This window comes from Egretta garzetta, unplaced genomic scaffold (genome assembly GCF_000687185.1).
Source record: "Egretta garzetta isolate BGI_Z169 unplaced genomic scaffold, ASM68718v1 scaffold250, whole genome shotgun sequence".
Taxonomy (NCBI): domain Eukaryota; kingdom Metazoa; phylum Chordata; class Aves; order Pelecaniformes; family Ardeidae; genus Egretta; species Egretta garzetta.
Genome location: NW_009258294.1, coordinates 1241875 through 1265604, shown reverse-complemented (window position 1 = coordinate 1265604; position 23730 = coordinate 1241875). Strand labels below are relative to the sequence as shown.

At 36.1% G+C, this 23730-nt stretch overlaps 1 protein-coding gene across 1 annotated transcript in view; it reads left to right on the top strand.

Moving 5' to 3' along the window:
* PTPRD (protein tyrosine phosphatase receptor type D) overlaps window positions 1–23730 on the top strand; it is a 230607-nt gene that overhangs the window by 194753 nt on the left and 12124 nt on the right. The window contains exons 23-28 of the mRNA XM_035893633.1: window positions 550–669; window positions 1445–1599; window positions 19692–19977; window positions 20449–20627; window positions 21766–21892; window positions 22879–23004. Coding sequence (XP_035749526.1) covers window positions 550–669; window positions 1445–1599; window positions 19692–19977; window positions 20449–20627; window positions 21766–21892; window positions 22879–23004 — 993 coding nt within the window. The remainder of the gene's footprint in view (window positions 1–549; window positions 670–1444; window positions 1600–19691; window positions 19978–20448; window positions 20628–21765; window positions 21893–22878; window positions 23005–23730) is intronic.

The window sequence follows — 23730 nt, the reverse complement described above, 5'->3', positions numbered from 1 at the left end:
TTTTTATAATGCTTTTCATTGTAAATACCATTTTTAACTGAAACGAATTCTTGAGCCTCAGCAATGATGATAAACATATTGTTCTCTTATGTGTCATCTTATACAGAATTATTTCAGCTTATTAATATTCTAAACTATGGTGTTTTGAAATGGAGATTTCTCTGAATGAAATGTCCTGTGTCTTTTAAAATTTGCTGGATTAGTACTGTTACTAAATTCTGGACTGTAAAAGGTGAGCATCTGGAGATATAGGTCATATTTTTACCTACTATAAGTTGTTTTTTCTTTAGTGAATCTATACGTATTAGTATTTCTTAATCATCTGCCCCACTGAATTCACGAATACCCATTATGGAAGAAGATACTGTAAGAGCTACTACCAGAAGAGCAGTTCTTGTGGATGATAAAATAAATTTCTTTTGTTGGATCCTTAGCAGTTGTTGAACACTCTAACTCCACATACTTTGAAAACCTACAGTGATATACACTCAGATATGTAATAAATGTCAGTTCTAAATGTATTAAATAATTACTTATTTTTCACTACAGGTGAAGTGTGATCAATACTGGCCAAGCAGAGGCACAGAAACTTATGGACTAATCCAAGTGACCCTTTTAGACACTGTTGAATTGGCAACGTACTGTGTTCGTACATTTGCACTTTACAAGGTACATATACGTACACACACACAATATACTTTAAAATTTAAATGTAGGCAAATTCTATCCTTTCCTTTTATCTTTCGCCTTTCCTTTTCCCTGCCCTGCTGTGCCCTTTCCTGCCCTTTCCTGCCCTTGCCCTGCCCTCCACATTCCTCTTCCCCTTCCCTGTCCTCTTCCCCTTCTCCTTCCTCTTCCCCTTCCCTTCCTTTTTCCCTTTCTTTGTCCTTCCTTTCCTCTTCCTTTCCTCTTCCCCTTCCTTCCTTCCTTCCTTCCTTTCTTCCTTCCTTCCTTCCTGTGACTGTCTCCCTCCTGCCATCCTGCCCTTCATCTTTCTTTGGCTTCCTGCCTTCCCTGCCTCTCTTTCTCCCTTATTTCCTCACTCTCTTTCTTCCACTCTCCTCCCTCATTTCCTCCTAGCAACACTGAACAGTGAGACTTCTTCTACAGACAAGAGTATATTTTTCTTTCAGCATCGAGTTTTGTAGGTTAATACAGAGCTCTCACTATGGAAAACCATTTAACTGAATGAAATACTAGCTAAAGCTCTGGCTCTTGTTGTGATGCATTACTGTGCAGTATAGTTAAAGCTCTTACATTGTTTGAATCCTGCAATTTAGAATATAAGAAATATTTTCCTCTATAGCCTGAGTTCCGTTTCTCTCTGGCGCCAAATGTGATTAAATACACTTCGCTGGTATATAGGCTTCTGCAGTTGTTTCATTGAAAAGTGCCAATATCACATCAAGTGGAAGTTTTGTCATGAAGTTTTTTAATTTCATAGAATGGTTCAAGTGAGAAAAGGGAAGTGAGGCAATTCCAGTTCACTGCCTGGCCTGACCATGGTGTCCCAGAACACCCAACACCATTTTTAGCTTTTCTGCGACGAGTCAAGACCTGCAACCCACCTGATGCTGGACCTATGGTTGTACATTGCAGGTAAGCAAAGAATTTCTTTCAAAGCATCTTATGTCAAGATTATTGCTTTCTGGTTTGTTGCACATGAAAACGTTAACTTCTTTCAAAGAGAATTCTAAGTCTGTCCAAAAAAAAATGTTGCATTGCAAACTGGGGACCTGAGAGTACCTGAGAGTATGGCACTGCCAACTTGGATGGGCCAGAATTTTTTTCTTTGGTGTCTGAAAGAGGAATTATTTTTAGAATACCTAAAGGTCTACAGGGAGAATGTCTGAAGAGAGAATACAAGTGTATCTATGGTATTCAGAAGGTGGCATGAAAAATGAAAGAGGATAGTGTTGACTTAAGAACCTGAATATTGAAGAAAGTGTGTTTTGAGCAATAAAACAGCTTTTGAAATTATTACTTATATTGTGCATGAAAGTAAAGAACATGAAAATTAAGAAAGATAAATGGCAACTTTTATTCAAAATAGGTAGAAACCTTAATCTGTATTCAAGCTTAAACCCTCAGCTTGGGACTGTGAGGAGATGGAACTGTAAAGGATATACTTGGGGAACAGGCTGAGCTCAGTTCCAGGGAAATGAGTACTCCATGCTTCTCGCAAGGTAGCAAACATCTTTAGGCATTATAAGGTATAAATTAATAAACTCTCAAGAGAGAAGCATCAGCTCCTCTTAAAGTTCTGAGACCAAGTGAAATGAAGAGATGGGGATTCTTTGGAAATCTTTGACAAGAGCAGTTATTTTAGAAAGCCTTAAAATCGCACTAGGAACATCATCAGAATGTATGTGCCAATTATGATAGAAGTAAGCTGTAAGATGGGTCCTTTTCATTCCAGGGCTATGTTGTTATAGCTTACATAGCTTACTGTGCTGCCCTTTTCAAAGCGAATTCCTAAGATCACTGACTTTTGTGAACTTCATTTTGGGATGCCTTCACTTGGTAAGGCTGACAGCTGCTACTCCCTGTTCATTGAAGCTACAAATGCTTAGCATATTTAAAAACCAGTCTTGCTGAGGAATAGGAATTACAAGGATTGCAGCATACCACCCCCTCTAATTCTAGCTTCATAGAATCATAGAATGTTTTGGGTTGGAAGGCACCTTTAGACGTCATCTAGTCCAACCCCCCTGCACTGAGCAGGGACACCGCCAGCCTCGTCCAACCTGGTCTTGAATGTTTCCAGGGACAGGGTCTCCACTGCCTCTCTGGGCAACCCGTTCCAGTGTTTCATGACCCTCATTGTAAAGAATTTCTTCCAGACATGGAAACTGGTTATGCGAACATTTTTAAAGTGATTAAAAGAGGGTCTTCTAGATAAGAAGGGAAAATAAAGTCAACAGGAAAAAAAAAAAAGCAGGACTTCAATATTGAAAGGTACAGACTGTTTAGAAAAGATCAGGGAACATGGAAGATAGATATCTAATGCTTATTGAAACACAAGGGTTAGGAATGTGGAATAAATATAAATAATAACACAAATATGTTTATGCGGTTTGCTGAGTATTTCCTGAATAGAACCAAATATTTTCGTGCCTTTATTTACAGGTTGTTAAAATATTTTGAATGTTGCCTAGAATTATAGATTGCTTCAGCTATAATTTTGTCAGCTCAATCCATATAGAGCATACCTCCAAAGGTGCTCAGCGGTGAAGATGTTATGCTCTAAATCAAAACCAAAATTAAGAGAAGAAATTAATCCTCCCACTCTGGGAAGTCTGTTAAGTTAATACAGTTACCTAAATTCTCTCAGTGTGATTATAGACAAATTAGCTGTTAAGAGTCATATAGCAAGTCACTGGAAGAGATGAAAGAAAATACAAAGCTTATCATTACTCAATGGTATGGATGAATTGTAAAGGCATTATTTTCTCTGTCATTGGTTATGCATGCAAATTTCAGTGAAATTGATGGTCAGGTTAGTATGATTTGATGCCTGTCACGGGACTGTTTTTTTCTCCCAGTTTTCTACCAATTTATTTATCAATACCCTACAATATGCATATACTGGTAGTAAATTTGTTGAAGCTCTTTTCCTTATGGTTAGCTTCCTGAGCCATTAAAATTTTAGGCATTTCATACAACCTATCCTCTACAAATAAGACTTCCACTTATTCTATTATTTTAGCAAGCCTTTTAAATCCCACTCCCAATCATTTGTCTATGAGCAGAAGAACTAATGAAACCAGATTTCTTGCAAATTTACAAATTTTCGTCTCTATATTTAAAAATTCTATGTTGCTGGGCATGTGTTGTGGACAGTCCAAAGTTTATGAATGTATTCATTAACTCAACAGTGTTGAAGTGCTGTCTGTATAACTGATAGACCAACAAGAATAAGTTACTAAAGTCTTTCTTACAGTTTTAATGTTAATGTGGGTGTCTCTTTTCAAGCATATTGTAGCAACATTGTATTTTGAGATTTGTACTGCCTTATCACTTTGAATTTGACATTATTAAATTAGTAAAAAAAATCAGAAAAGGAACAATGACAGAGCATCAGCATGGCTTTTTAGGCTAAAAGATATGTCTTTCATTCAGCAACATGAAAACTTTCAGATTAAGTTTGAAATTAAAGTACTGGACCTGCCTAGATAATTCATGTCAAGCTCAGAAACATTTTCATTTTATGTTGAAACAGAAAAAGTAAGCAAGTTTTGTATGTTATCTATTTTTGCTTAGAATCTGCTTTCAGATTTTTGTTTCTTCTCTTCTCTGTTGCTCACTTTGTAAATGTCTCCATTCCACTCTTTTGTTTGCTTCTCATCCTCAGTCATTTCACTTTATTTCAATTTTTTTCTCTCCAGTGTCTGGACTGGTTTTTATTCCATGGACTCTTCTAATTATATTCTATTTATGTCTTTCAATTCCACTGTTTTCTCAAACTCATTTCACTGTTTTTTACCACATTGCTGAACCATTTCAATATGAAATATGTTCTTACATGTATTTTCTCTGAAGGAAGGTCATCATTCAAATGGTAGCATTCTCCTGCCAATTTTTGTCATGCGTCACCTTTCACTGCCTTCTAGTAGACATCCTTTTCCACTGAGATATTTTATCTGTTCTTGACAAACTTCTTGCTTTTCATTTCTTTCTTTGCTGACCCCTAGTTTGGCTCTGCAGCCTTTTAAAAAATTCCTCTTTTCCTTGTTCTGATCTTACCCATCACTCCCATTTTTCATTCAGGACTCCCTAAGCCCCTTTTCATTAAAGCTCATGTACTTACCTCCATTCAGATGTTAAAAGTATTTCAAACTTTCTCCACTAGAACATAACAACATAATACAAGACATTATCTTGTATACTTTGCCTATGGCAGGCAGTGCTTTTCAAAGATATCCTACTGAAGGAATAATCTGAGTTTACTCCCCAGTGGGAACATGGGATTCATAGTGGGGAGTGTAAGACATCTGAGACAGCACTGATACTTTATGTTTCTCCCAGTACGTTACAAACTGTCAGAGCTCAGGAAATTATAATAATGACGGATTACAGAAGTATAAATACAAGGAGGTTTACCTTTCAAAATACATTTGATAAAAAGAAAGAGTAGGTATAAAGAAGCTGTGGAAGCATTTTTCTGCAAAGCTTTTAACCCATAATAAACTGAAAATAAAAGCTAGCAGGCAACTAAGTACAGGGAGAAGCTACTTGTCTATAATATGTGAATTGAGCTCAGAGTTTCTTACTGCTTAAAAGCTGAGTTCCTTTCCACTTTTGATTCAAGTCAACACCCAGTAAAGCAACAGGAGCTTGGCTGGGTAAGGAATAAACAAAAGAGCCAGCTATCTGCATTTTGAGCCTTGGAGAATAACCCCCTATTTATTCTATATTTATAAGTAGGTATAGTAAATGAAAAGTTTAGCCCAAGCTTTTCTTGACTGCTCCACATCTGCCTTAATATTGACCAACAGTTGTCTTTCAGTCTGCTTCATGTTAAGAGATTGAGTTTTTTCCAGTTTACTTGGTGGCTTGGGGATATGGCTATATATCCTACAGAGAATCAAGGTAGCTGAAGATCCGGTTCACAAGTGTGACCCCAGGCCAGTTTGTATCAAAGCCTCAGTAGCTCATAAGCTAGTTTAATATCCTATTCCTATGAAATGGTTGTTGAGTGTATGAAGAATTTATTTAATAACAAACAAATGCAAGTAGAAGTCTTCATAACAAATTTTGTGTGATGACTGCAAAGAAAAATACAGAATTATATGATCAGAATTTGCAATAACATTAGTGATTATTTGTTACTAATGTCCATTCAACAGACATGTTTGCATGTCATTTACACTTCTGCTTTTGATAACTAGCAGTTTGGTTACCTGTGCAGTATTGAATTTGAATCTAATGTGAAGTCAAAAACATGTTGAGAAATGTCTTATGTACATCCTACCAGTCAAAGCTCTTACTTGTGCAGAAAAGTTGGCATATTTTTAAGCTGAAAAGGTATTAAAATATAGTTAAAGCTATGTTATTTTTAAGGAGAAAACATAGATCATTGCTGAAAGGATTGTGATGCACTGAAGGTAACATCAAGGCCTAATCTAAATGCAGATATTTTTTAATTTATGTAACCAGATATTCTGGTAGGACTACCTGTATGAAAAAGGTGTAGTGGTAATAATATAAATGCATAATGCCATTGCAGTCTTTTTCCAGGAAAAAAAAAAATCTATACTTTTCTGTCTATATCCACCAGGAAAGATAGTTTAGAAAAGCTCAGATCAAGGTAAAGTTAAATTTAGAAATATATTTTTTGTAAACTGCCATGTACCATGATCCTTGCTTGAGTTACATGCTCCCAAAGACAGCAGCATGATTATTTTCAGTGTGAGATTTCACAGAAGAAAGCAGGTAAATCAAAGGTAAAGCTGGATTAAAAAAAAAAAAAAAAAAAAAAAAAAACACACAAAAGAAATTTAGCAATACTATCCTGTTTGTAGATACTTTTAATAATGTGTGTTCAAATCTTGACTTGACTTTCTTTGGAATAACTTGTCTGAAGATTATTCTATGTCGGTTGAAATAAGTGATGCAGGTAGATGCTTTTTCATTTACAGACTGTCGTATTTTAAGACTGTGTCCTTTCAGTCCCTTTGCACATAAGTTGAGTAATATCACAATCCAACTGGTGTCTCTGCATGACTTGCCCTAATTTTCAGAGCTGATCTGGAAAAAAGGCTTTCTTTAATGAAAAAAAATGCAGACTTAAACCCTAGGATTCTGCATTGGTGAGGCTGTAATGTGTGGTCTAATGATAGTGTGGAAAGCACATGTTTTTGTTTGAAGATGGATTAGTGCAGGCAAACAGGTGCTAATCAGATCACAATAAAATAGCACCAGAGGGTGTTTGGAGCTCTGTGCCACTGTTTTCAAAACATCACAGAAACTTTAGTAGTTGGTTCAGTAACACTACAGAAAAGCTTAACACGTAAGTGCAATCCCATATGTTTGAATCTCTTTTTAATACCAGCATCAAGGGGTGTATCTTTAAGATACTTTTTGAAGTTTTGGCAGGTACAGTTAATTCTGCTATTCCAAACAGAAAAGCTCGGATGTTTGGAAGAATGTGACTGTCTTAAGTAAATCTGTGTCTGAATATACTAACATAACCAGCTAGCACAGCAAAAACAAATTAAATGTGATCTTGTATTTCTTAAAGTAGAATTCTTACCTATTTTTTGTTCAATGTTTCAGAATAAAAAAATAAAACCCCAAATATTTATATTGAAGGCAATGATTTTCCAGTGGATTATTTTACTTCACCTCTACATCTTTTGAACTTCCCTACTGCTTTTGCCACATGCCTCACAAGTGCTCATTTTCTAATCCTGGCTGTGAGTAGGTTGCAGATGACTGCCTATCCTTTTTCACGGTGGGGGAAAAAAATCCCCCCAGTTCATATTCACAAATCTCTCAAAGGAGATTGAAAAATACTAAAAGCTTCCTCATCCCTTCCCTCTCCCTCCACTGAGAACAATTCAGGATCTTTCGTAACTTGCCTGCACAGCTGAAAGCTCTGCAGAGGAAAAGATAGTAAAGGCACAAGTAACAGACAGTATGACAAGTATTTTAATATCACAAATATGCTAAACTTCCTCTGCTTTACCCACATGTCTTTATCCAGCAGCTATTGGGTTGCTACTGTATATTAGACTGTGTTAGGTATAATCCATATGTGAAAACACTGTAACACTATTACCTCTCCAGCTGTTAGCTGTAAGTCACCGTATATCTCATTAAGGCAGATATCTCAAAGTCTTCATTCACAAATAGAAAGCAAAGGGAGAGGGCTAAGGCTGTTGTTAGATTCTCTTCTTAAAACAATGCATGGTTGGTCACCCTGCTTAGGATGTTTACTTTCTTTTAATATAAAAATACAGCATGTCCATGTTTTTCCTTTTATTCCATTTGTATTGATAGTCTCCGTTATTCTTACCATGCAGTCAGAGTGACTGACTGGGAGTCATTTCACTTCTACACATACCTTTTGTCTTGGGAGTCATTTCATTTCTACATGTACCTTACACAAAATACATGAAGATTTGCATAGTTTGATACCTTGAGAGCTTGATCTCTATTTAAGGAACTGGATTCTCTGAATTTAGAAATTTTTAGATGGTTGTTCTGTCTTCATTTAGTTGTTGGAATTGAAGAATCTACTGGAAATGAGACAGAGTCTAGAAGAAAGGTTGATAAATGCTATCTGGCAGAAACAATGACTGATGTCCGACCAGCACGCAGGTTGAGGGCTCATTGGTAGGATTTGCCTTCATTTTCTCACCATAAAAACTTTCAAGGCTGTGAAAGTTTGGATTCTAAAGGTTTCACAGTCGAAGACTCTGGCTGTTTTATGCTGAACATAGCAAGAGTTTTCACCTAATCACTGTGCTATGCTCCTGCAATTATACAGACAAAAAGCAGTCTCGTCTGTATGCTGATAGAGCTGGTGATGCATGGGTAATGCTGGAATTTTTTTTCTCTGTTTCAAATTCGTGTGTCATTAGTTAGGATCATCTTGATTGCAAAGATGCCAGTTACCTTCCCCAAGTGATCACTCTTTAACTTAAGAGCAGTCTGGGTCTTATTAGCTTAGGTCTCTAATTTGTTTCCTTAAATTTATGTGCTCACATATGAAAACCTGGAATTGTGAACATGACAAGGATTACCATACATTAATTAATGTGACAGTGTGCAGGGTCCTCAAAGATTGGCTAGGGTACCTTGATATTTTTAGTTTGAATAGAAAATACAACACTAGATTTTATAGAAATCCTCCGTGAGCTGTCAAACACCAGCAAACTGATCTGATCCACTTTCAAGTTTTGTCTGAAGTTAGAAACCAGTTCTGCAAAGCAAACCAGCCTTTTCTAAAACCTAAACCAAAGCTGCTGTATGCATATTATGTGCTTTCATAGTTTATAAGCATAAAAAGTCAGTGAATGTTGCTGGAACCATTATTAAAATTCAAAAGCATATAAATAACAAATAATAGCAGTATTTCTTCATGCAGGTTCAAATAATGGAAAATACTTACTTGTGGTCTTTTTGATTAAAGCAGTCCTATGTGTATAAAGCCATCTTTGGTTGGCACTTAGCCTGTGGTTCAGGAGATTATACCCCCACTGCTGTGACACAGGTCTGGATTATGTTTTGAAATCCTAAAAGCTGCTATAACTGCATAGGGCAAGATTTCATTTCTGATAGAAGCCAGAAATCTGTAAAGGAACATAGTGAATGCTGTTACTAGATAGAACCAGCAGTATATCTAGGCCACTATCCTGTCTGTGACAATGGCAAGTATCAGAACTTTCAGGGGAAAGTATAAAATTCCAACGTTAACAGTATTTCAGTGAAGTTTCCTCCCCATCAACAAGCAATTGGTGACTAGTTTAGACCTGCTTCGTGAAGATTTAAATTCTTTTCCCCCTCTATTCCTTTAGCTACTTAGAGAAACTTGTGGATACATTATTGTTCATATCCATGATTGGTCAAAACCAGACAGTCTTATCTTTGACTTTTTTTCTTGATTTATGTATTATTCTCTGACAAGTAGTTTCACACATCACATTAGAAGATACCTATTTACTGTTATTTTAAACATGTGTCTCTTCATTTCACTAAATGTCTTTGGATAAAGGGAGAAAAAGAACATTATTTAATGCTATTTCTTGCTTTACATGTCTACACCTTTCCTTTGTATTCATCCATCGTAGCAAAAATATCCTAACCTGCTTCAGTACTTGTCGTATGGATGGAGAAGGCAGGAACCCTCACATCCCCGGTCTTTTTGTTGGCTGTCTCTGCTCCCTCATTTATGACGTACCCTTTTTCTGTAGCCTTAGTAACAGTAACTCTTCCCCGGTCTTCTTATTTTTTTTAATAAAAGGTAAGACAGCAAAAATAGTGCCAGAATTATTCCACATTTTCTTGTTAAATTGTCCAGTGGAGGTACTGAGGCCTGACTTATATTCAGCCAACAAATGGTTTCAGTTGAGCAGGTCTCCTGGAGACTGATGACTTTTCACTCAGTGAAATAACCTGCCCCTTACTAAAATGTAATAATTTTCTGTAAGATTTTTTTAACAGAAGCAATGCCTTTTCCATGTGTTATCTCAAATTACAAATATGTTGGTACTGATAATTATTTCCATATATATATTATCATGTCCTACAAGGCCTGTAATTTCCTTTGACCTAAGCTGTAGTTTGATACATTATTTGATCAGCACTCTTAGTGAGTCATTTTATCCATATGTATTTAGTTAATTGGTTATTTTTCTCCCCGCCCATGTTTATATATAATATACTTTACAAAGGAAAAGGAAATCTGACTGCTTGCAGCTGAGTCTAGTAAAAGAGCAATTAGGTTCTATCAGAGCCAGCAGCTGTCCGTAATGAATTCTGAATTAAAATTATGAGTGAAGAAAAGAATCCAGCCATCTGCAGGAAATGTGAAAATATTTTTATAACCCAATAGCTGAATTCTGGAAAGGGTATCTCTGAGATTTCCCAGCTGTACCTACAGTAAATTCCGGAATATCCATGGACACACAGTATACTGGAACACATTGCATCAACTTGGCTACCCGGCATGTTTGGCTAACTTCGAACAGGCTGTATTTTTATCTAAAGTAATCAGCATGAAAGCCTCTTTAAATCATCTCCCTGTGTCTCTAGAAGTAAAATGCAGCTTTAAAAATAGTATTCTGCCCTGAAAATTAATATTTCTTCATTTTTCGTACTTTTATAGACTTACTTCAGGGTCTCATAACTTATTACCAGATTTTGTCAATGACTGCTGTTCCAAGTGAATCCTGCATTGATGTGCCTTTTTTTTTGTCACCTGAATTTTAAAAATAGATTTAATTGTTTAAAAATTATCGTAATACTATCCAAGTTCATTTTACAGCTACTTTGAAACTTCTACACCAAAACCACTATGATTTTCATTATAACTTGTCCACAGTATTTGCTCAAAAAGTTCAAAATCCTGCAAAAAAGAGAAAGATTGGTGTCCAACCTTTAAATGACAAATTGTGATTAAGAAATGTGAAATGCTTAGTGCTATTAACCTCTCACAACCTGATTTTCTGCTACGTTACAGAGAATGCATGCTGGTATAGAGACTGCTGAGGTTATAGAAAAGAAACATCAGAAGTAGTACCAGTAACCAAGCTCTTCAGCTGTCAGTGGAGTATTGTCAGAAATATTGAAAAGGTTCTTTATTCTTTCCACTACTTGGTCTAAGGAAACAGAGGCCTAGCAAGACCCTTGATATGAGCTCACCAGAGAAGCCTCGTAGTTTTCTCTTCCCTGGTTTCCTCTGTGTAACATCTCAATGCATTATTACTGTATTGCAACCCTTTCAATTTAACCCAAATCTAAGGTGGCAAGATCACGTTTGTCTCATCCTCTGAATGTATCCTCTAGATATGTCAGTTCTCCGTGGAAAAGGAAGAGACATCTTGAGATGGAGATCCAAAAGTAGATCTGCTACTAAAGTCGCATCAGCTTCAAGCCTGAGGACTGATTTTTGGTTATTTGCAAGTTTTCAAAGTAGGAAAAAGAAGAAAACAAAGGATCTGTAGACAGGTAGAGCCCAGTTCATTTAGGGCTTTGAACTGTGATTGGTACTGAAAAGCAAGCCAACACAGACTGAGGATACCTGGCACTATGTCTTCTTTTTTGCTTTGTACTTACCAAATTAAATACTGCATAGGGGTAACAATCTGGGACATCATCACTGTTCTGTTACTTTAAAACCCAAGCATAACAAATGGAAAATGGTAGTGTTTTGTCTTTAAAAACAGGGTTCCTGAGGGCAGCCAGTGTTAAAAAAAAGAACCAGTTGTTGACCGCAATAGGTATACAAACACATAGAATCAGGCAGGGGTCCAGAAAGACTCTGAAACTAGGAAGCATCTTAGTGTTCAGCAAGTACTTTCAAGGTCATTCTGTTATGCAGTACTGCAGAACATGTCTTCCCACCTTCTTTAATTCATTTTCAGATAGCATCAGTTCACCTTCCTATTTCCCACACAGATAGGGTAATAGCTCTTCTACATGTTCCACATGAAAATGTAATCAAAGCACAGAAATATGCAAAAGTACAAAACAACTCCTCAAAACGTTCCACCCTGAGAACACAAGATGGGTTGAAATGCAAGGAAAGCAAGGAGTAGTTCTTAGCAGCAAGTAGCATAATTTCTGCTCATTGACTTCTTTGCTGTGCTGTAATCTTCACTTTTATTTATTGATGATAGGATCACAGTGTACTTCCTCTCATGAAATTACCCAGAAGTATCATTTTGTGTATTTATTACAGCTCTTCATGCATATATCTATCTTTAATTGAAGGTAACAAGTCACAGTAAGATGTGTTTTTAAAATTAACCTCAAAATACATTCTTTTTCTAAACTTTATTTCACTAAACTCTATTTCACTAAATTTTAGATTTTTCTTTCTTTAGTGGAGTGCATAATGACAAGAGTGATTTGTGAATGCATTGTACAGTACAAAGAATGTAAAATGTACACGGAAACTCAACAAATCTCACAGAGAAGAGATATTTAGGATAGTTATTCTTTGATGCTAAATACAGAATGCAGTATACTGAATATATAAGATGGTATTTAGAGAAGTAGGAAACTAAGGAGGATATCTGAGGACTGGATTAATTTTGAAATAATAAATCACAGTAAATCCTTGCGTACAGATAAAACAGAGAGAAATGCAGTTTGTTCTAATTTCTTTTCTTTATATATCTGAGTAATTGAAGAAATCAGTTGATACAGTGATTTACAGTAAGGTGTCTATATAAAAATCCTCTATGAAAAGCAGGATTATGGCATTTATTGCTATATAAAATCAACAATCAACTCTGAAGAGAAAGCAAGATAAGAAGAAGAAGTGGTATGAAAAAGGGTCAATGAACTTTTCAGTTGTCGTATTGTGTAATTTCTGCTATATTCCACCTCACAAGCAGAACAATAAGAGATTTTTTTTCACCAGCAATTCATGATTTCAGAAATGAAACAGGCAGAAGTACTCTGATATTCTTTCCCTTTTAAGGTAGAAAAAGTGTCGATCAGAAATAGTGCCGTCCCTTTTCAATGGCATCGTTCCTAAAAGTGTCAGGTACCCAAAGGCAGAAGTGTTGATTGAAAGAAAGATGTCTAGATGACCTGATTAGCAGATGGGAGGGGTGGAATGCATGTGCTTTCTTTAAGTATGTGGGACCACAAGACCAAATTTAGACAGCGCATCTAAGCTTCTCTCCCAGGACATGTCTAGAATGTTATTTTCTTAGAGTGCCTCTCCAAATTCCAGCAAAGTCTAATAAAAGGATTTCTGTAGGAAAAGTTGTGTCCGTAACTTGTTGGTTAATAACCCTTAATGGATCCTTTCCTCCGTGAATTCTTTTCTTTTTGGCATCCATGGTATTCTGCAACAATGGGTTTCACAATTTAATTATGTACTACATGAAAAACTACTTCCTGTTTGTTTTAAATTCCCTGTCTCATCATTTCATTTCATGATCCTATTTCTTGAGCTACAAGCAAAAAACTAGTAGTAATTTCTTTTTCACCTCCTCCATGTAACGCATGGCTTTATGCCCTTCTTTCATATCTCCCTTTCTCTTGAGTCTTCTCTCTCCAGGCTAAGTTATCTAATTTGATTAACCTCCCCTTCATACTTTGTCATCCTCTGTGATATGTTACTTCAACCTTATGATTTCTCTGCTGTTCTTGAGATGAGCCACAGTGCTTGTTGTGGAGGCGAATGCAAGGGCAACCCTTTGGCATGGAAAATGGCCTCAGAATGGCATTCATAGGAAATTTTACAGAATCCTTCAGTAAATAGTGGATTCAGACGGTGGTGAATGAATTAATTGAGTGTGAGAGGTGCAAAAAGGTAACTTCAGGTAAATGGCTGTCACATTTTAAAAGTGTGCTCAGAAGTTACCTGTGATGTTAGTGGTTTCAATGGCTTCATTATTTTCTTTCACCCTGTTGCTTTAACAAACTACTTACATATCTTCTAGTTTCATAGTGCACCATGCTACATCTTCTTCCACTGCTAACACATAAATTATTTCTAATACTTGTGAGCTATCAGTTAGTGGAGTTGCTCTTTATATTATGTACTTCCAGAAGCATATTCCTATATTGCTTTTAAGCTATATATGAGTCCTTCTGCATTTCTGCAAAGTTCTGGTTCACTACAGACCTGGATTTAAAGTCTGGTGAAAGGATTTGAACTGCTGTAATGGAATGTCCTTGTTAGAAATGTCTCTTAAAATGTTTTTGCTTTAGTTTGGGGTTTTTTTTTGACCATTACTAATGCTACATTTTTATCGTGCATGGAAAAGTCAGCTTTTAAAACTATTTTAATAAATAATTATTCCTGTACATGGCATTTGTTAGAGAAATTTCTTGGAGTTTTGGTTCTGTATGTTTAGATATCTCAGAGTGAGTTTGTGTTCATGATACAGTCTGTTAAGACAGCTTCTTGTGCTTGATATCTCCAGAGCTGAACTCAGGATTAGATGAAGAACAGATTTACTTCCTGAACATTATTACAATTCTGCAATTGCATATTACCAAAAAAAATGGGCTTACATCTGGGGCAGTTATATTTGAAGAATTTATGGTAATGATAGAATCCTGAGAACGTACAGACTGAAAGGAAAATCTTCATAAAGCTCACTAAAGGAAGAAAGATCTATGGCTGACTTTTAATTTGTGAGCCTCCTATGCTTTTGTCAGTGATCTATGAAAACTCTGGGGACCTCTAGACTGAGTTTTATCTACTTGTAGTGAAATCTCATGTTTTCTATTTTTTTTCTTCCCTTGTTCATTTTAAGAAGCTTTATATGACTTCAGTGACAAATATGGTTGCCACCACGCATAGCACAGAGATGAAGAAAATGCAATGGCTGAAGTCTTTTGTTTGGTGAGGCATTACACCTAAAAATGTGTCGTATACCATACATCATTGCTGGTATCCAACCATAGCCACAGTGAGAAGAAAAGAAAGTTATTATGCACTTGCAAATCAATTCTCAAAGGTCTCTTATAAGCTAGTACCAGTATTCTTGAAGCAGTCCAGTATCTCTTCTAAACTGAAGTTTAAATTTACCCCTTTGCACAAGCTCTTTATGCTATTTCAGTCAGATGTATTCCTTCAAAAGGATGTTAAATGGTTTCATAAGGGGCTTTTTTGCTGCTTCCTGGGCGGGGGGGGGGAGGGGGGGCGGGAGGGGGGGGGGGGGGGGGCGGATTTTCAACTGTGTTGTAATTTTCTAACAGGAAAAGGAGAAAACAATCTAAATATTTCCCTTGTCAGAACTACTACAGAAATTCTGTGGGATTGGAATCTAATTAATCATATGAAGTTCCTCAATAAAATCCAGGCATTTTTGTATTTTCCCATATCACAAGCAATTTTGTGTACTTTCAGTTCATAAATGCAAGCTTCATTCAATGCAAAACTGTAATATTCAATAAAATTTTCCCCTGATATTAGTCAAAAATGTCCTAAATTATTTTTGGTCCATATTTTACTGTCTTTGCTTCCAATCAAATGATCTGTGAATACTGGCAATTACACTGCCTTCCTTTGCCAAATCACTGAAGTATCAGTAAAGGGTCATCATTTAAACAGCTACAAATTAATCACAAAAGCCAACCTTTAACACATCCATACAGTGATTTTAATGTGGAATGGCCCCCTTATGCCTCTTAATTTTTCTTTTTGTGAATTGCAGCTGTATTGCATCACAGGACATTAAACATGTTTCAGCTCATGGGACTGAATCAGTCATGTTTTTAGAGATTGAAAACAAATGTTATAGTAGCACAAATGATAATATTTGAAGTAATAACAGTTTCCTAGTAGGCATGCCTATTTAATAGATTGCTTAGGTTTTTAGCTTGTAAACGTAAGAGTATCTTTCACCAGCTGAAATGATAGAATATTTTTTTAGAATTCTAAGTTTGACAGTAACATGGGAAGATGCAAACTAGAAGGGCAAGAAGGTCAATAACAAGTGTAGAATTAATTTGTGAAATTATTCTCATTAGTTGAATTATCATCATTAGCAGAAAGTAGATAGGAATTATTTTTTTCTCCTCCAGTGGCATATTACAGAGGATTCGAAATGTCTGGCTTCCCAACAGTGTATTGGTACCATATTAAGAAATCTATGTGATAGCAGAAGAGAAGGCGAAACAGGGGATAAAGATGGAATAGTTTCTTGCTCTTGTATAGGAAGCTATTGGAGCTTCGAGCTAGAAAGCATGTGGGGGCTAAAAGGAAGAAAGTTAAAATATTCATAGCATTGGTTCCATTTTTACCTAGAAACTGAAAAGGGTAGTTTGGTAGAGACAGGGCTCATTTATAATTGTCAGAGTTGGAATGTCCTGAACACCTTAAGGTAGTGAAGTATCTTTCTGGATAAAATGATCCAGAGAGGAGTGTGTCAGAAGCCCAGTGGAGCCAAATGCCTCAATAAATGTAGTGTGTCAGCCCCTCCATCTTTATAATGAAAACATTGGTGCATAGTAGTGTGTTTTGGTCTGGTGTCATGATCTTCACAACCTCTGCATAAGCCCGTAAATTAGCAAATACCTTCTGTGGCAGAGTATGCTTATAACTATTTCTCTTTTGAGTTTGCTCATGGGAAGAATAAATACATAGATGATAATACAAGATGTGAAGAGAGGAAATGAAAAGTGCTCCTTCCAGCTGAAAGCACAAGCTTTTAACTGGATTGGAATTTTGCAGTTGTAGTCTGTAGGTACCAGTGAACCTTTTAATGTTTGATCTGAAAAATGGCATATCCAGTTATAAACACGGTGCTGGAACATTAATTCATTAATAAGTGATACAAAAGAGAACCATATTCTAAACTACTGAGAACATCTGCACTGTCAAACTTATTTCTCACCTGGCCAGTGCTTGTTAGGCTGATAAAAACTGGATGTGAAGAGGCATTCTTTAAGGAATGGTTTAAAACTTCATATAAACTGATGTGACACACAAATGTGTGCTACTTGGTTGCGATTTCTTTGCAATCAAAACAAAAAAAATTGAGACAATTTTTTGAGGTTTTCTCCATTATTATTACCAACATTAAGGTCACTAAGTTTCCTGGAATGCAGAGCTTTTACTATACAAGGTAAATGAACTCCCATTGAGCTAGAAGAGCTATTATTTCATTTGTCTGTACATTTTCTTTCTCTACAACTCCCATTGATCAATATAATTGATTCGAAAGTTTTCTTAAGCTCGTGATATTGATTAATGTTTGTCAGAGTGGCATCTAAGAAAGTTGAGATTGATGCATTTGATCCGTTAGCAGAAGTCCTCAGCTGTTCGAAGGAAATCTGCTTCTGGGAAGAGTAACTGGAAGCAAGAATACATAATTAACAATATGTGACTATGGAATCTTAGAAACAAAACTTGCCTTGTGTGAGACTAAAACACCTTGCTGCTTTATAATTCTTTCTGATTTGGTTGTCAGTAAACACAGTTTGCTGGTAACTAGCAAAGATTCTTAAAGCATCATGCAAGAAATAAAGGTTTACCCTTAATTATGGATTTGAGGATGGGCGTATGAACTTAATCTCTCAGGAAAATACAGGAACTGTGAGAATATCTTAGTTTTTATATAATTGTCCTCTAGAAGCTGGATTGTAATTTTTTTTATTTCTTTCTATCTCTTTTCAAAACATGGCTGTTTGTGGTATTCTCAGATATCCTTGACTTAGATAATGTCAGTGTCTTGAGGGTTTCTAAACTCTTGCTTACTACACTATGTACTACATCTCATGAGACTAACTGGAAACAGTTAAGCATTTAGAAGGCCAGAAACTATCATTCATTGTCACAGTCATGATGTGATCCCAGATACAAACATAATATACAAAACCCATCATATTTTACACCTGTGCTTAATATAGCTACATGTATGCAAATAGTTGAAAGAAAACTTCATGCAGTTCAATCATATACATGGCTGCAAAGAGACAGTCGTCCATCTGAAGATTTGATTCAGTACAGTTGATGTCCAAACATCTCCATGAAAGAGTTCCTGTAGAGATTTTAGTAAATATGGCTCCATTGAGCACAGAAGTTGTATATTCAGACCTTCAGTGTATTTTCTGGTCTTGTGTATTCTGTAGTCTTTTTCGTATTCCTTCTACATCATTCCTGTTCAGTTATGCCAAATACGTAATAAAGGATCATGTGTGACTAATAGTAATCACATCAAGGCGAGAACTGTTAAGTCTCTTTTTCCTCTCCTGATTGCATAATATTGTCCTCAGGAGTTATTAAAGGTAGCCCATGCATGTAACAGACACCTTTAAGACGGCGTGGGGAATGACTGAAAGTCCTTGAAAGTTTGGCACGTTTTGACAGCAGCTATCATAAAAATAAACTACTGTTAAGTATGTCTATTACTGAGACAGGTTAAATTCTCTTAGATCAAACTGAGTATTTCATGATCAAGGTTTATTTCTGTGCTAAGCTCACAGTAGCTGACCCATGTTGTCTTCTACCCTCAGGCCCCATCGAAGAGGGGAAAGCAACTTTCTAGTTCAGAGAGTTTTGTGAGGAATCCCTTACTATGCAGAGAGCTAAGAAGTAGTAGTTTCTTTGACCTGAACAGGATTGAGGTGACTTCATTTCAGCTCCTGCCTAAAACCAACAATTGACTTAACTCAGAACCTGTGAGGAAGCACTAACTTTGCCTCTGCCTGAAAAATCTGGACACCCAGTCTGGGCATTAATTCAATGCTGTGATTTCAAGCTTTGTCTTTAAGCATAATTTAGGCCTTTTATAGTCTGTCCTTTGAAATAAAGTGACAACTGAGCATCCTGGTCCAGGTTCTGCCCTGGACAGATCTGGATCTTTCTTATATTTTCCTAGAGATGCAAGACAGACATTGAAGTGGTCAGCTGGGGATTTCCCCAGCCTACAGCTAGCACAGCTAACTAGGCATAGCTCTGCATTGCAAAGGATAACAGTATGGCCTGGCTAAATGAAAGAGCAGAAGACAGAACAACCTGTGTTAATAGGAGCTCCATTGATAGAATTGGGAGAGAGATCGAACGCTTTCTTCCAAAGCACAACAGAAATAGATAAGACTCATTTTCTGTAACATTATAGTTTGCCAATAAATTCACCTCTGTAAACAGAATAGCAATGATGCATGTTTAATGAGTTAGCTACATGCTACAAATAAAGCTTGAATTCTTAGAGGATTCATCATCTCCAGTAATTTCCATTTTTAAGGACATATATTGCTAGAACATGTTGCAATGGGTTTTTTTTATTTCTATTATAGTCAAGCCTGAAACTGAAAAATATAAAGATCGCATATAAAAGCATTCCATGTTCTCGATTGCTTGTAATGGGCGTTAAAGGAGTTTACTTATTTCAGGACATCAACCTCTTCCATAAAAGCTGATGTTCATATTCAGAAAAATGTGCTGTTCAGATCAGTGTTAAGAAACTTTAAAACTTGAATACCATAAAAGTAAGCACAATGCATTAAACAGTCCTTCATTTTTTCCCTCCTGTGTTTGTTTCTTTTAGTGCTGGAGTCGGCAGGACTGGCTGTTTCATTGTGATAGATGCCATGTTAGAGAGAATAAAGCATGAAAAGACTGTAGATATTTATGGCCACGTAACTCTAATGAGAGCGCAGAGGAATTACATGGTTCAAACTGAGGACCAATACATCTTTATCCACGATGCACTGCTGGAAGCAGTGACATGTGGAAATACCGAAGTGCCAGCCAGAAACCTGTATGCATATATCCAGAAGCTGACACAAATAGAAACAGGCGAGAATGTCACAGGAATGGAACTGGAATTTAAGGTACTGGGATTTTATGTTGCAAATGGTGTAACGCTTGATGCTACCTCTGTCCTCCACCAGTTGTTTTAAGTAATCAAAAGATAAGACATCAGCAGGCTAAAAGTTTAAACTAGGAAGATGATCCTTTGTAAAATGTACAATTCTATTCTCAGTTTCTGTCCAGACAAGAACTGTTCAGTGAGGTTGGTTTCACCCTGCTGTTCCTTTATTGTTTCAGTAGCTTGTAATGTGTGTTTGTGTAATGGTTTAATACTCAAATTTGTCCATATGCATTAATAGAGCAGATATTAAACTTTTATAAGGTGTTAAAAGAAGCTTTACAAATATTTAGGTAATGCAGTAGAATATGGAAAAGTAAGCATCTGAAATTGAAATTATTCGTTAATGACTAGTGAGCAGAGATCATCAAATCTGATGGTGTCATTAGGTTTTTTACACCTGGCCTTAATTCTTTTAATTTCTTTTCAACAGCGTCTTGCTAGCTCTAAGGCTCACACTTCAAGATTCATCAGTGCCAATCTTCCATGTAATAAATTCAAAAATCGCCTTGTCAATATTATGCCATATGAGTCTACAAGGGTATGCTTGCAGCCAATCCGAGGAGTAGAAGGCTCTGATTATATTAATGCCAGTTTTATTGATGGATACAGGTACTAATGTTGATGTTTTCTCATGTGGACTGTTTTAAAAGTTTACAAGATTATTTATGTAATTACATTGAAAATAACAAAATTTAGTACTGAGATTTAGTATTTTTATCATCTGTTCATGCCATGTTTGATTGCGTGGGCTTTTTTAAATGTTAATAAAAGATTTAGATTTTCACCCATACAATACAAAAAATTCTGTAAATGACATATTCACAACCATTCTGCTTAAAATGATACATATAAATAACATACAGAAGATACACTCTCTGTGTCAAGGTGATAACCTGTCATCTTGGAGCACTGATTAAGACTAGACCTAGCCACCAGAAGCATTTTATACATAAACAGTTGTGTAGCCTACCAGCATCTTCATGACAACACAGAGTAATATGCTCTCAGCTGACTTAAGCAGCTTGTAGAAAAAGGCATGAAGGAGAGGTGATATAGTTTCCCTAAGGCAGTTTAGGTATACCTGAGTCTCCGTATCCACGGAGATTATCTTCTGAGCCTCTGCTCATAATTGGAAACAACCTTGATCTCCACTGTCACCAACAAAGGTGTTTCTGTTGATTGAAAGAAGCAAGAACAACATGAACTGGTCATCATCTTTTAAAGCTGCTGATCCAAAAGCTTTTAAGAGCTTGGCGATAGCTTCTACTACTAGGATATTAAGGCCTGGAACTGCAGTGCACTTCATTCCTGAATTTTCTTCCCGCCTTACTGTTGCTGGAGGCATCAGACTGTTGAAAAGGAGTTAATAAAGAAACTGCTTGATGCTATAATTCTTAAACTTAATAGATTGTTAGACAGTTATTTCTACAAAATGAACCAGCACAACTAAGTGTTTCTTAAGTGCTTTTTACAGCACACAAAATTGAGCTATTAGAGTTGCATTAAAATTTAAATAATAATGATAAAGACATACATCATAATATTAACAGAGTAATTTCCCTCTCAAAGTTCTAAAAATAAAAAGCCAGTTTGATTAAACAATCATAATAAGGTTTTAATGTGCTTATTATTAATAGTATATAAATTTTTCCTCTAGATAAGGTTTACATATAAACAGGGAACATGTTTATCAATTCACTTTTTGGATTAAAATATTGTTCTTAATTTACTTTTTTTTTAAACATAGACAACAAAAAGCTTATATAGCTACACAGGGACCTTTAGCAGAAACAACTGAAGACTTCTGGAGAATGCTCTGGGAGCATAATTCTACAATTGTGGTCATGCTCACTAAGCTACGAGAAATGGGCAGAGTAAGTACTGCTATAATATTCCTTTACTAAAATGTTTGCTATAATGATTTTTATTAAAATATTTCATTGTTACAGGAATGTCTAAAAATAAAGGTCAGGATTTAGGTTGCTTCTCCTTTTGAAATATCGATGGCATTGTTGATCACCAGGTGTAAGCTTTTCCAATCTGTAGATGTGTTGCAATAGACAAGCTAGACATGGCATTTTGTTGTGAGACACACTGAGATTGAGCAATTGAGTTTATATGTAGATATTCCAAAGTATGCAGGGGGAGTATCGCTGTCTATTGAAAAATGCAGATTTCTTATTTGGAAACTTTGCTTTTGCAGTGTCTGTTTTTAACAATATTAAAAGAAAGCGTGGTATTTTTGAGATCTGAATGTATTCTGTGTGTTCGTAGCACTAAAATTTAAAGTTTCAGGACCCAGTTTCCAGTCCTAAATGCACTCAAGTGCTGTTTTGTGTAATGGAAAGAACGAAGCAGTTTACTATCCAGGCAGGACTACATCAAGATAAAGACAGTATGTGAGAAGTGAAATCTGAGTTAGGCCGTCTATCTGGGCAATAGATATGATTCAGGACATGGCTAGCAGATGCAGAGATAAGAGTCTTGCCTGAAGCCAGAGGCACTTGCCTCAACAAAGAAGAAGAAAGAAAACCGAAGGTGGCCTCAAGATTTAAATTCCATTCTGTATTGAAAATTAAGCTAAGGATAGCTCTTGTCAGTGATAAATAATAGAACTGAGCAAAAGTATAAATGAGTTCAGATGTACAGCGACCAGAGACAACTGCTTTGCAATGCAATATGGAAGATCATTTTTTATTCAAAGTATGGAACTTCATATTCACAGCAAGGCAAAGAGTTCATGTTCCTGTCACTAATGGCACTTCCCATGAGTATTACACTTACCTGAGGGAAAAGGGGTTTACACCAGTTTATGGTAGTCTCAAGTAACAGGAATGTATTTTGCTTCATTATTTTGTAGGAAAAATGCCACCAGTACTGGCCTGCAGAGCGCTCAGCCAGATATCAGTATTTTGTGGTAGATCCAATGGCAGAGTACAACATGCCACAGTATATTCTGAGAGAATTCAAGGTTACAGATGCAAGGGTAAGTTAACATAGCATTACACTAGTTTACATAAGTTTAAAAGAAAATGTCAATTTATTTCTTTTGCTCTCTCTTTTCATTTTAATTTGTATTATTATTAGAAAAACCCTAGGGGCGTGCTTTCTACAAGCAATAAACAAAAAGCAGATAAAGTTATTATTAAATGAATGGGTTCTTTGTGTAGAAACAATTGACTTAATTCAGTTCTAACATCTGGTAGCCCAACTTTGTAAAGTTCTGAATAACTATTTGTGCTGAAATACATTAGATGATTTGAGGACCATTTTCCCTTTTTTCCATATTTCTCTCTTGATCATTTTTGAGGGCAATTTTTGTACTTACAGCTGTAAATATGTTGTTTTGCACCACCCTCTAGGCTGAGTGAGTATGAAGGTTAATACACTGAGATTTAAAAACTGCAGAGCAAATAGCATTTGTAAGAAAAGCTTGACAAGCTTTGCACATTATAATTTGATTTTTGGCATAGCATATTTTCAGCACTCTTGTATATCTGCAGAGTAGATACATGCAGCTGTGACCCTAGCTAGCATCCTCATTTTCATTCTGTATTTCTTATCTGAATTCCTGAGTCCAAACTGAGCACTGATATAAGATTAAATGTACATAAACTTTAAATATATATTTAGCATTACTCAGACTTTTGATTTCTAACAGTTCAGTCTGCATGGCAGGACAAATTACCAACAGCCTCCATTTCTGTAAGCA